The sequence below is a fragment of the Cajanus cajan genome, chromosome 1, assembly GCF_000230855.2.
Source record: "Cajanus cajan strain Asha chromosome 1, NIPB_CcT2T_4, whole genome shotgun sequence".
Lineage (NCBI taxonomy): Eukaryota > Viridiplantae > Streptophyta > Magnoliopsida > Fabales > Fabaceae > Cajanus > Cajanus cajan.
Genome location: NC_138517.1, coordinates 16,965,739 through 16,978,587, shown reverse-complemented (window position 1 = coordinate 16,978,587; position 12,849 = coordinate 16,965,739). Strand labels below are relative to the sequence as shown.

Here is a 12,849-nt window from a genome sequence, read left to right as displayed (position 1 = left end):
TATAAAAAAAAATCTTGGCACTTTTAATTAAAGAGTTTAAAAATACCAAATAGTGAACACTATTATTATTCTACATTAACTCAAAATCAATGTATACTCTCTTCAAAAGATTGCAAGATGAATCCGATTTAACTACTATTGCTTAAGCCATGGTCCTCCTCAGTAAAATATGCAAAATTAGAATGTACCATGAAAGGGGTAGGTATGTAGCATAATTTTTTTTAGATAACTTCATGAATGCTCCTGACTTTAACATTTTTTAAAGAAAACAAATAAGCCAGCACCAACCATACCGTTTCATTACCTTTACATTTATTTATTAAGAAAAAACCAAAATGACACTGCACCAAGCAAGCAATGGGCTACAATAATATAATCATACAAAAAATTATTACGCAAAACTATAACATATATTAAATAAAGCTTAAAAAAAAAAAGATTTCCAAATAGACAATAGGCAAAGAATATAGAAAAGTAAAACACCATTTTGTCCTTTAGAAAACGTAGTTACATTATTTTCAGAAATTAAAAAATAATTAAAAAAACCTTTAAATTTTATTATTTTAATTTAAATATATATATATTAATATTATCACTTTAATAATGTAATTTTTGAATTTTGAATTATATGGTTGTTAATTTACATTTGTAAAGAATTACGACGTAATGGCATGTTTGTGTTTCCATGATCTGAAAAGAAAAAAAAAGGGACTAATCTAAGTAAGAGAAAGAACCCAGATTTGTTGTTACCACCACTAACCAGTCACCACTATGCTAAAAAGAAGCACTAAAAGTAAAAACCTTAGCCTTTATATATTTTTTCTTTTGGAGTTTGGGTTCATGTGCAAGCAATGTGTGTTAAGTTTTAACGTCCATAAGTTAATGGCATGCTATATATAGGCATTGAGGAGCGAGACACAGAGAGCGAGTCATTGCCTTGTCAAAATCCTTAGACCAACGTTGTCTTCGGAGCCTCGATAACATAGGTTGTTAAACTATTTGTTATTGTTGTTGTTATTCTCTCCAAAATATCCGGGGGTAGGTACCCATTTTTTCTGAATCATCATCCATCACCTACTTTGCTTAACAATCCTGATACCCTTTGGTGAAAAATCGCTTCTGGGGTCTCAAAGGACCGAACTTGGCATCAGGGTCGTCATGGAACAGAAGCGCGTTCTGTTGTCAGCATTGAGTGTTGGGGTTGGGTTGGGTGTGGGGCTCGGGTTGAGTTCAGGGCAGAAATGGGTTGGCGGGAATCGTGCCTCTGATGAGCTTTCTTTGGAGCATATTGAGCAGGAGCTCAAGAAGCTGGTGGTTGATGGAAGGGACAGCAAGGTTACGTTTGAAGACTTTCCTTATTACTTGAGGTGATTTTGTGATTTCATTGGAATATGATTATATAATATGACTTGAACATGGTCTTCTTGATGTCTATGTTTTTGTTACCATTTTTGACCCTGTAGAAATGATATTTATGGGTGTGTGTGTGTTTGAATTTATGATGGTATATTATGATGAAGTTGGGTGTCAAAGGTGTTTTAGACATGGATCTCTCTCAGTTTGACTTGTAAATTTCATGGCAATTTGCTGTGAATCTTGTGGTAGATATAAATTTGATACTCTCTATGGGGCTTCTATGATGGGTTTGATCTCCTTATATCCTTGAGATTTTCTTTGATCGTTTGTTATTGAGTTCACCAAACTTCCTTAGATTTTTCCTTGGTATTTTTTTGTTTTGTTTTGGTTTTTAAAAGTAAATTGTTGCATTGAGTATATGTTGGGTTGGGTCAGAAACAGGGAAGCTTCAGGATATGAGTGATGTAACTTTCCTGATAAAATGTGTGCAGTTTCTCTGAAATAAATAAAAGAATGAACCTGATAGCATACTTTTAGTTTGTACTTTTTGTTATCAAAGAGTAGCTTATTTGGATATACAACATGGTACCTTGTGCTTATGATGTGCACTTGTACTTATTGTAGATTTGTCATCGTTTCTGGTTAAACATAGCACTATATTTCAGATTAGAGCTTCACCCTCTTCATAGATGATGGGACAATTGTCGTTTGTACTTTTTTATGCGTCTACTAAAAATTAGTGGTTAAACTCTGATTCCGAGCATATAAATGGTGATCACAATAAATATGCACACCCGAATTCATGTAATTAGCACTAGCTGACATTAAAAGATCACACTTTTGTTTTATGATCGAGGCTCTAATTCAAGTTTTGGTAACAACCCTTTGATTTGAAAGGGTGGTCAAGTGCACAAGACTCTCACCATTGTGAGGTTTAGCAGTTTAGGAGGTTCCGATGTAGAAAGCCTTGGAGCATGATCTGAGAGGTTGTTTCTGCAACTACAACTCATGGCCTCTATGTTGAAAAGATACACTTTAACAACTCCTTGATGTAGCAAAATGAAACAAAAAAATGTTATGTAATTCCTTAGTCTTTGAAAATTCCTGTTATCTAGATGCTTATGGCCTCATGCAGTCTTTACAACAGCAACTGAGTTCTTCCATATTCTTTTTTCTGTTCTTATATTCTCTAGTTCATAGGTCAGTAAGTTGGTATATAACTACTATTAAGGAATTTTTAGATATAGGAATATGGTATTGATTGTTGACTACTGCAAGATTGAAAATATATTCCTTCTAACATTAATTGTGCATCTTGGATTTAATTGAATTCAAATTCTAGCTTCTTGCCTTTTGATTTTAAATTCCAAAAATTACATGCTATGTTAAATCCGCCATCATGCTCTCTATCTGGACTCTCATGTTCTGTCACAGATGGATTTGTTCTAATGGAGGAATTTGATATATTAATACCTTTTTTCCTTATTCATTCAGAAGTTATGAACAATATTTTTTTTTATTCTTTTCCCGATAGCACCATATCTTATGCATGCATATAATGTGATAATGGCAGTGAAAGAACTCGAGTTTTGTTGACAAGTGCCGCATATGTTCATTTAAAACATCTGAATTTTTCCAAGCACACCAGGAACCTCTCACCAGCAAGCAGGGCTATTTTGCTATCTGGTCCAGCTGGTATGTTATGCAAGAATTTCACCTTGTCCTGCAGAAACCCTTTTTAAATGCAACTTGGTTTGACTAATACTATTTACATCTAAATTTTTGAAGAACTTTACCAGCAAATGCTTGCCAGAGCTTTAGCACATTGCTTTGAATCAAAATTGTTGTTGTTAGATATTACTGACTTCTCTTTGAAGGTAATTTTTCATAGTTTCTCATTTTCAATGCTTTAACTGGTCATGTACATGTGTTCTTACCTTTTACATTTTCCCTTGTACAGTTGCAAAACAAATTTGGATGTTCTAGAAAAGTACCAGTAAGTTTACTCTGCTCCTTTCTATGTCATTATTGACATGATGAAATTGCAACTTGTTAGCTTCATTTCATAAATTTACTTTTAGAAAGAACAATAAAATCATTTAATTTCTAGTTCATAGTGATATTTTTGTTACTTATTTACTTCTGTTTCCGTAGTCTTTGAAAAGGTCAATATCTGAGGCAACTTTGGAGCGAATGTCTGGTTTGTTTGGTTCCTTTTCAATGCTTTCTTCAACAGGAGAAACAAGAGGTACTAAATAACAATCAACTTTTAAATTATGAAGTTCCTTATTCTATAATTAGCTGTTATAGAGTTTGGTAGTTGAAGACTTCTAGATATGAAATATTTAATAATATATGTATTGCTTTGACATCTGTTAATAGGTTCTGTTTTTAATGTTAGTATCACAGGCAGTGATCATAGTCTTGACATTACAAATGGTTGTAAAGACTCCATATTATCTCTTCTCATTTTTCTACAATTTGTATTGATTGATACCCTTATTGATCTTTATCTATGTGTTGCCAACTCAGTATATATAACTACTACTTCGTTTGATTTTGATTGATAATTTCGTTTGAAGGAATTCTGCGTCAACAAAGCAGTGCTGCTGAAAGTTCCAATCCTCCAAAGCTTAAGAGGAATGCTTCTGCTGCATCAGATCTAAGTAGCACTGCTTCCCAGTGTGGCCCAACATTTCCAGGTTATACTTTAGAACTATAGGTTACCTTATTAATCAAGTTTGCGATTGCTCATCCAACTCAAAGATTAAATTGAATAACTACTTTTAATTCTGTTGTGTTGTGTACTGTGTAAGCTTCTTTTCAACATACTGCTTTAAATAGTAAATCAAAATGTCAATCTGTTAGTTTCATCTTTGAAGATGAAGGGTGTAGATACTATTCCCAAGGATGCTTATAAAAGTTTTGAACTGGTGTTAACAAGAACTAACCTGATAACAGTGTTTTAAATCCCAGATAGCAGTGTGTCGTGGTCGGTCCCAAAAATATTATAAGATGATAACTGCTATTTTGAATTTTTTTATATGGTCAAAGTAATGTATACTACATACATATAAATTGTCAAAAATTACTCAAAATGAATGACATTCATAATTAACAATAAAAAGTCATAGGCATCTTAAACAAAACATCCAAGTACAAACCAACAGAAATCAAAAACAAGTTTACTAAATAGGAATCTTCATCATCTTCTAAATCCAAGTCTTTCTCATTTTCACTACTATTACAACTGTAGAATTCCTTTTTGGAAATTGAAATCACAAAAAATAGGCCCCACCCCCCAATAAAAGCACTTATGTGTCTGTTCAGAGGGCTATTTTGGAATCGACACATAACTCCAGGAGCCAAATAGTCTTCTCTGTAAATTTCTTATTGTTTAAAATATGGTGAATGTCATGCAGCTATATACTTGATGGCTTGATGCTTTCTCTTGTTGTCACTGATGCATGAAATAACAAATGTTCTTCTCCAACATTTTGCTCACTTCTTTGAATTATGTTTTCAGCTCCTTTAAAGCGCACAAGTAGCCTGTGTTTTGATGAAAAGCTCTTTGTGCAATCTCTTTACAAGGTGATTTAATTACTGAAAACTTATTTTATAAGAACTTTTCTCATGGCTATTTTCAAACGGAGTTTAGTTTTTACACTAATAACAAGATCATTGTAATTTTTGCAGCTTTTGGTTTCTATCACCGAAACTAGTTCCATCATATTATACATCAGGGATGTTGAGAAGCTAGTTCTCCAATCACCAAGGTTATATAATTTATTACAAAAAATGATAAAGAAACTGTCAGGCGCAGTGTTGATACTTGGTTCCCAGTTATTAGATTCAGAAGATGATTGCAAAGAAGATGATGAAAGGATCACTGCATTGTTCCCCTACAGCATTGAGATCAAAGCTCCTGAAGATGAAACTAATCTTGGCAGTTGGAAAGGCCAACTTGAAGAGGACATGAAAATTATTCAGTTCCAAGATAACAGAAACCACATTGCTGAAGTACTAGCAGCAAATGACATTGAATGTGATGACTTGAATTCAATCTGCCATGCAGACACTATCTTACTTGGCAATATTGAAGAAATCGTAGTATCTGCAATATCTTATCATTTGATGAATACAAAAGATCCAGAATACCGAAATGGAAAGCTAGTTATATCGGCCAACAGGTAAATATCTTGTCCAATGACTGTGTAAGAAATTGATTACATGAGAAGATTTTCTAGTTACTGATCTTGGATGTGCATAGTTTGTCCCATGGATTGAGTCTGTTCCAGGAAGGCAAGAGTAGTGGGAATCTTAAGACTAACGAATCTAACAAGGTATGCTTGTTTACATCTATTTATTAGCACAGGAATAATGGAAAATCTTGGGAAAAAAAATGATGAAGAGTGCTTATCATTATATATATTCAGTTTTTATCTACTGATGTGTTTTCTGTAACATTAGGAAAATGCTGGAGAAGATATTATTGGTGCAAAAAATGAAATGAAGTGTGACAACCAAGCACCTGAAAACAAGAGTGAAACAGAGAAATCCATCCCAGTAACAAAGAAAGATGGCGAAAATCCTACACCTGCAAAAGCAGTAAGATCATTTTTCTCAGCACTCACGACTGTAAAATGCTTCTTACCTGCTTATCAAATCCAACCCATGTAAAAGAGACAATACATGAATAGGATTCTTATACAATCTTCCATCAGCTTATAAGTTTTTTGGTTTCAAACGGACCATTGATACACATACACTAATCAACATTTTGCTAGCCATCTAGTTGAAGTTGTGTGATCTAAATTCTAAACTTGTTACCTTTTATACTTATTACTGTCGGGTTTAATGGTCATACATTGCTAATGTAAAATGTTTTCCATGATCAACCAATCAGAAATCATGATTTGTATAACTTTTAAGGTAGTCATCTTAAAAGTCAAACAAACTTACATTTATGGTAAATTGTGATTGGATGATATGTGAAACTTTTTTATACTATACGTGCATGACCATTGAACTCTTTTCTTTTACTCCCCCTTTTACCCTTTTTCAACATCTTGTGTGTAGGAAGTTCCTGACAATGAGTTTGAGAAGCGCATAAGACCAGAGGTTATCCCTGCAAATGAGATAGGGGTTACATTTGCAGATATTGGTTCGTTGGATGAGATCAAAGAATCACTTCAAGAGCTTGTGATGCTTCCTCTGAGAAGGCCAGACCTCTTCAAAGGTGGGCTTCTAAAGCCATGTAGAGGTATATTGCTGTTTGGGCCTCCTGGTACTGGAAAAACAATGCTAGCAAAGGCAATTGCAAATGAAGCTGGTGCAAGTTTCATCAATGTCTCAATGTCAACCATCACATCAAAATGGTTTGGGGAAGATGAAAAGAACGTGCGTGCTCTGTTCACACTGGCAGCTAAGGTTGCCCCAACAATTATATTTGTTGATGAGGTTGACAGCATGCTTGGACAGCGGACTAGAGTAGGAGAGCATGAGGCCATGAGGAAGATTAAAAATGAGTTCATGACACATTGGGATGGACTATTGACAGGGCCTAATGAGCAAATTTTGGTTCTTGCTGCAACCAACAGGCCATTTGACCTTGATGAAGCTATCATAAGGCGCTTTCAGCGCAGGTAGGATCACACCTTTGTCTTATTGTTTACATGTTCATTTTCTTCATAATGTAGTTAACATTTTTATTGTTGAGCAGGATCCTGGTTGGTCTTCCATCTGTTGAGAACAGGGAAAAGATCTTGAAGACACTTCTGGCTAAAGAGAAATATGAAAATTTAGACTTTAAAGAGCTGGCAACCATGACAGAAGGATATACCGGAAGTGATCTTAAGGTGAGTTTTGGTATTGGTTTACCGATTTTATTTATTATATTTTATTTTGGTGAAAATCTGTTGAAGTTAATTTCTATGAACAGAATTTGTGCATCACTGCGGCTTATCGACCTGTTAGGGAGCTAATACAGCAGGAGAGAACGAAGGAAATGGTAGTTATTCAACAGTTATACTGTGTTAAGAATAAAATCTCCATCCAATGCAGAACTTTGGCATGACATCTAACTATACAATTACACCATATTTTAGGAAAAAAAGAAAAGAGAGGCAGAAGGCCAAAGCTCAGAAGATGCTTCAAACAATAAAGATAAGGAAGACCAAGAAATTACCTTGAGGCCTTTAAACATGGAAGATATGAGACAGGCTAAGAGTCAGGTAGGCTGAACTGAATTGTTTTACACAAATGGCACTAGTGTCATGTGATCCATTTTTATTTTCACTTAAATGTTAACTTGTACATTTAACTAAGAACTTCATACTCACAATGTCACATTAGTGGGAGAAGTAAAGTGTGTTCTTTCCTTGTACTTGTACATGAACTTAACAAATATTTGATTAAATGCAGGTGGCTGCAAGTTTTGCATCAGAAGGATCTGTAATGAATGAGTTGAAGCAGTGGAATGATCTGTATGGAGAAGGTGGTTCAAGGAAGAAACAACAACTCACTTACTTCCTTTAGATTGTGGAATGCTACTTTTATTTTGGATTTGTTCAACATTCATCTCAACGATGCATTTTAACTAAGGAAGAAGTCCTTCACCAGAGATGTTGAACGCAAAGCATGCCCAAATGTGAAAGAGATGTTATGATTCCCAAAAAAGCAAAAAGTATTGGCACACCTATTCTGTAAAGGATGTGTAGATCATCATGGGTTATGTTTAGAAAAAGGTTATCGAGTTTTGTTTGGATTTTCTACAAACAAATGAGCACCTGCACTAGGGGATTTATATTCTGTCATGCACGGTTTTGGAAGATGCAATGGCTTTGTAGGAAGTAGGAATATTTTTCACCAATCCTTTTAGGTATGTATTATATATGATCAGAATTTTCAGACAGTTGAATTTTGTAAATTGATCGTGCAGTTGCACTGCTCATACAGTTTGGTTCAATTATTTATCTAAATTCAACTTAAAGATGGCTAATCATCTTTAAACAAAAATATCTAAGTGAAAAGCTTTGATAGAGAAAGGGAAATCCTGAAAGAATATTATTGTTTTTAAGATGATCATGGAATATAATGCTACCTAATGTAGTCTGAAACTCAAGGCTATGCTACGAGTAAGGAGCCAATGAATAATATCGAATTTGACAAATCTTAGATTGACATATTGAATAACAAGTTAATGATGCATATTCCAATCCATTTCTAACAGCCTATTGGTATACTCAAAAAAAAAAAAAAAAAAAAAAAACACGCGATTGGTTTCTGGCTTAAAATTCAAACATCAAACTACTAATTTTTACTCTTGTAGGTAAGTTATCTTAATTGTCTTTTTTATAATTTGCTGGATGGTCTTTTATTATTGTTATTATTTTTTATCATAGCATTAATAGGAATATCTATTATTAGTAAGAATATCGTATCTATCGACTTTTTAACAATTAGTCTTTTTTAAAATCTTAATTATGTTAAAGCTATTTTTATTTGACGTTTTTTTTTATTAAACTCAAAACTGGAATTCCAAACTTTGAGATTTGAAAACTAACAACAATATCAGCTGGACTAATGAACATTGACTGTGGGATGGTTTATTTACCAGAAAATTCTGTATTTTATTTTTGTTGGGTGTGAAAATCTTGACCAGCAATAAAAATATCATAAGTGGATTCAACATTTGATTGATATGCATGTTATCACATCAACATTTTGTCATGTATCATTTTTTTGTCTTAAATAATCATTTACTTTGTTTTAATATAATATCCGGTACATTTTTTATTTATCATAACATTCCAATTAATTACTCAATTGATTGGATGTTGTTGATATATATATATATATATATATATATATATATATATATATATATATATATATATATATATATATATATATATATATATTCTTTAATAACTATGAACAGGGAAAATTATCTATACATGTTCCATATTAAATTAGTAAATTTTCATTTTTCATAAAATATAATATTAATATTTTATTAACAATTTTAGTATTTTTATTTTATTAATAAAAATTGTAAAATATTTATTTACTTTTTAATATATTTTAGAATATAATATATGATGTTTTATTACAAGTTATTATAATATTCTATTAAGAGGAAAGATTTTTTTAACCGTGATTAATATGTTTTATCTAGAAGGTTAAATGAAGATTAATGTATTTAAAAAGAGTAAGTTTATGATCAAATCCTCTTTACACTTTTATTTTTACATATGTGCTTTAGAGCATGAAAATCAGGAGTAAGAAAGAAATCACCTTGCAGTATTGTACTTGTCGTTTAGTGCTTATTCATGTAAGAGGGAGTGAAAAATCTCGCTTTGGGTGTGAGATTATATGTTGGATAGTGTGATTGACCTTAATCTTATCTTTGTTGTATGTCTATGTATGAGAGATTTTTCTAAAATGCGTCTATTTTACATCTTGTTCTTCTTACATGTTCCTAATAACATTAATTGTTTGAATATATGATCAACTGTATGTTTTGGATTGTAATTGTACAATCTGAGGTTCCTATGGTAAACCCTAAGAGAACTTATTGTGATAGTTTGTGAAGATATTGATAGATATGTGTAAATTGGGTGATTTGAAATGTTAATTGCATGTTACATAACACTTTTATCGATTATATATGAATTTATGCATGAAATTAAATGTGGGTAACTTGTAGTCATCGAGGAGATGTGATTTCCAAGAAGAAAGATTGTGTTCTTGCTCAGCGGGATGTGTTGGATTACTTAATGAGAAATCCTAGGGGGCTCAGCTTGATGTTGGTCACTTAAAGAAAAGTTTCAGGGGACTCAGCTCGCTCAACTAGATGTTTGTTGCTTAGCGAGAAGTCCTAGGGGGCTCGTCTAGATGTTGGTCATTCAGCTAGATGTTCGTGGCTCAGCTAAATGTTATCCACTTAGTGAGAGGCTCCATAAAGCTCAGGTTGCTCAGTGACTGTTAAAGGGTTGTTTTACTCGCGTGATCTTGATACTACCTTTTTACTAATGACTAGTTGATGTATTTGAGAATATACATGGGATATATGAGGTGATATGATGAATATGTGATATGTGAAGTGAGATCATATATTGCATCGAGTTTGTTTGACATGCATCATTTGTATAAAAATGTGTTTTATGGGTACAATATGGAATACAACGTCAGGGAAAGCCTCCTTGTGTAAAAGCTCGGGGATGAAGCATTAGGGATAGCTCGATATGAAAGTCTCAATCTTGTCCTCGTGAGCATGAGATGTCTCTTGCGTGACTTAACTATCTCAATCAGACCATAGTTGTATGTCCTTCTAATGAGACTACACAAAAGGTGCGACTTTACATGTATTCTTAGACTACTCTACGTGTATTACTAATGATAATGCATATATGTGATATTTTTACTGGTACCACATGTATGATAACATGTAGTTCGTGTCTATTGCATATGCATTATAATGTTAATTATAATTGTTTATTATGCCATGAATAACCAAGCATGATAATGATATTATTTGTGTATGCTATGTCTTGTCGTATGTCTTATTTGTATTTGACTATCTGTTTCTCATTCCTGCATCGTGAGTTACAGTGAGATGTTTATCACTCCCTTTCTTTTGTGTTGTTTTCTTTAGTTATTATGTAGGTGATCATCAACATGATCGTGAAGATGTTGATGATGAGCTAGACTTAGGTTTCATGTTAGATTGCTCTAATAAGACGTGATATCGAAATTTAGTTGAAACTAGTTTAGAACTTTGTTTTTGTTGGTTCATTTGGAAAACATCAACTTTTAGTTTCTTTGTAATTCTTTCAGTTATGTTATGTTATTTGTTTAATTACAATGTAATCCTCTATGCTTGTAAGGATTTTTGAGTTATTTTATTATATTGAGGTTTATTTAGATTTTATATTTTTATGTCTTATGACATGCAGGATAAAAAATGTTATAGTAAAATTGTAAAATTTGCTAGAATTAATGAGATGAAAATACTATATATCTATATTTTTATCCAAACAACAAAATATATTGCTATATATTAAGATAAAAGAGGGAAAAGAATGTGTTAAAAACAATAATTAATTCGGCTTTAAAATTATTATTAAAATAAAACTTTAATTACATACTACATTATATTAACAATTATTGCATAAAAAATATATTTAAGCGTCCACAAACATGTGATTACATGAAATGTTATATTTGTGTGAGGCACACTTCTATGAGAGACCAGTTTTCTGTCTTCACCAGTTATATCGAGTAAATTTCACTTAAGATTTGCTGAAATTGTATAAATATTTCTTATTTTTTACAATTCTAATAATAATTCTTCTTAATTATTTAAAAATACTATATTATTACTCTTTATACATTACATTGCCCCTTAATTATTTGAAAAATATTTTAATGTGATTAAGATTATGAACGCTTTGATAGTCAAGTGGAGTTCTTGAAACTTGAGTTTTACTTGTGAGAAAAATTGATTGTCCAAATTTAACTCATTTATTTTTTAGTAAAATATGTTTTTAACTCCTCTAAAATTATTGAAATTCCTTTTTAGTTCCTATAAATTCATTTGTCCTATTTTAATTCCTCAATTTTGAAAATATATCACTTTTAGTACTTTAAATACATTAGATAACACTTATTATTCACAGAATCACAAATCATTATATACAGTGAATTTGTTGACTTTTATAATATATATTAGATAATACTTAAAAATAGTTATAAAATACTATTTAAATTATTTTAATGATAAAAAGTATTTTATTTCAAAATTAGAGGACCTAGAATAGGACAAAAAAAACTTAAAGAGATTGAAAAAAAAAAACTAGAGAAATTTTAGATTAAAATATATTTTACCCTTTATTTAATCAAGCCTGTTTGAAAACTTGAGTTTGACTTATTTAAAAAACTTGTGTTTGAGTTTGATTTGTTTAACCCATTTTAAACTTAATTCTTTTTGCTGTTATAAATTTATGTTAAATTACTTTTTAACTTTATCAATATAACATTTAATAACTATGTAGACAATTATATGTGAATATATAGAAAAATGTGTTTAATATGTAATAAGTGAAAATAAATTATTTTAAATTATTATATATTCATAATTTAATAAATTAAAATTATAACTTATGAGTATTACAAGAAAGAAATTTTAAAATTCATTTAATACTTTTTAAAAAAGAGACAATAACCTTTTTACTTTGGAAGACAAAAAATGAATTATTAAAATATCAAACTTACAATGCGTAAAAGATACATGCAATTAATTAATAGAATTAAGTCTATACATAAAACATCGACAACATTACATAAAAAAATATTTATATAAAAGAAATATATATATATATATATATATATATATATATATATATATATATATATATATATACGAGTTATTCACAAATTCTAAACATCCAAGATTTTAAAAGTTACACTTAGATCATTTAAATAATAAAG

The 12,849-nt window shown here is 31.2% G+C and overlaps 1 protein-coding gene across 1 annotated transcript; it reads left to right on the top strand.

Annotated features, from left to right (window-relative positions):
• The first annotated feature begins 822 nt into the window (after window positions 1–822).
• LOC109803650 (uncharacterized) lies at window positions 823–8,336 on the top strand. Its single transcript, XM_020365321.3, has 15 exons — window positions 823–1,367; window positions 2,930–3,051; window positions 3,145–3,233; window positions 3,317–3,352; window positions 3,511–3,604; window positions 3,939–4,058; window positions 4,883–4,947; window positions 5,053–5,546; window positions 5,627–5,699; window positions 5,827–5,964; window positions 6,436–7,001; window positions 7,079–7,214; window positions 7,298–7,366; window positions 7,464–7,589; window positions 7,780–8,336. Exons 1-15 carry the CDS (start codon window positions 1,159–1,161, stop codon window positions 7,891–7,893), a joined length of 2,451 nt encoding a protein of 816 aa, XP_020220910.2. The 5' UTR covers window positions 823–1,158; the 3' UTR covers window positions 7,894–8,336.
• The last annotated feature ends 4,513 nt before the right edge of the window (window positions 8,337–12,849 follow it).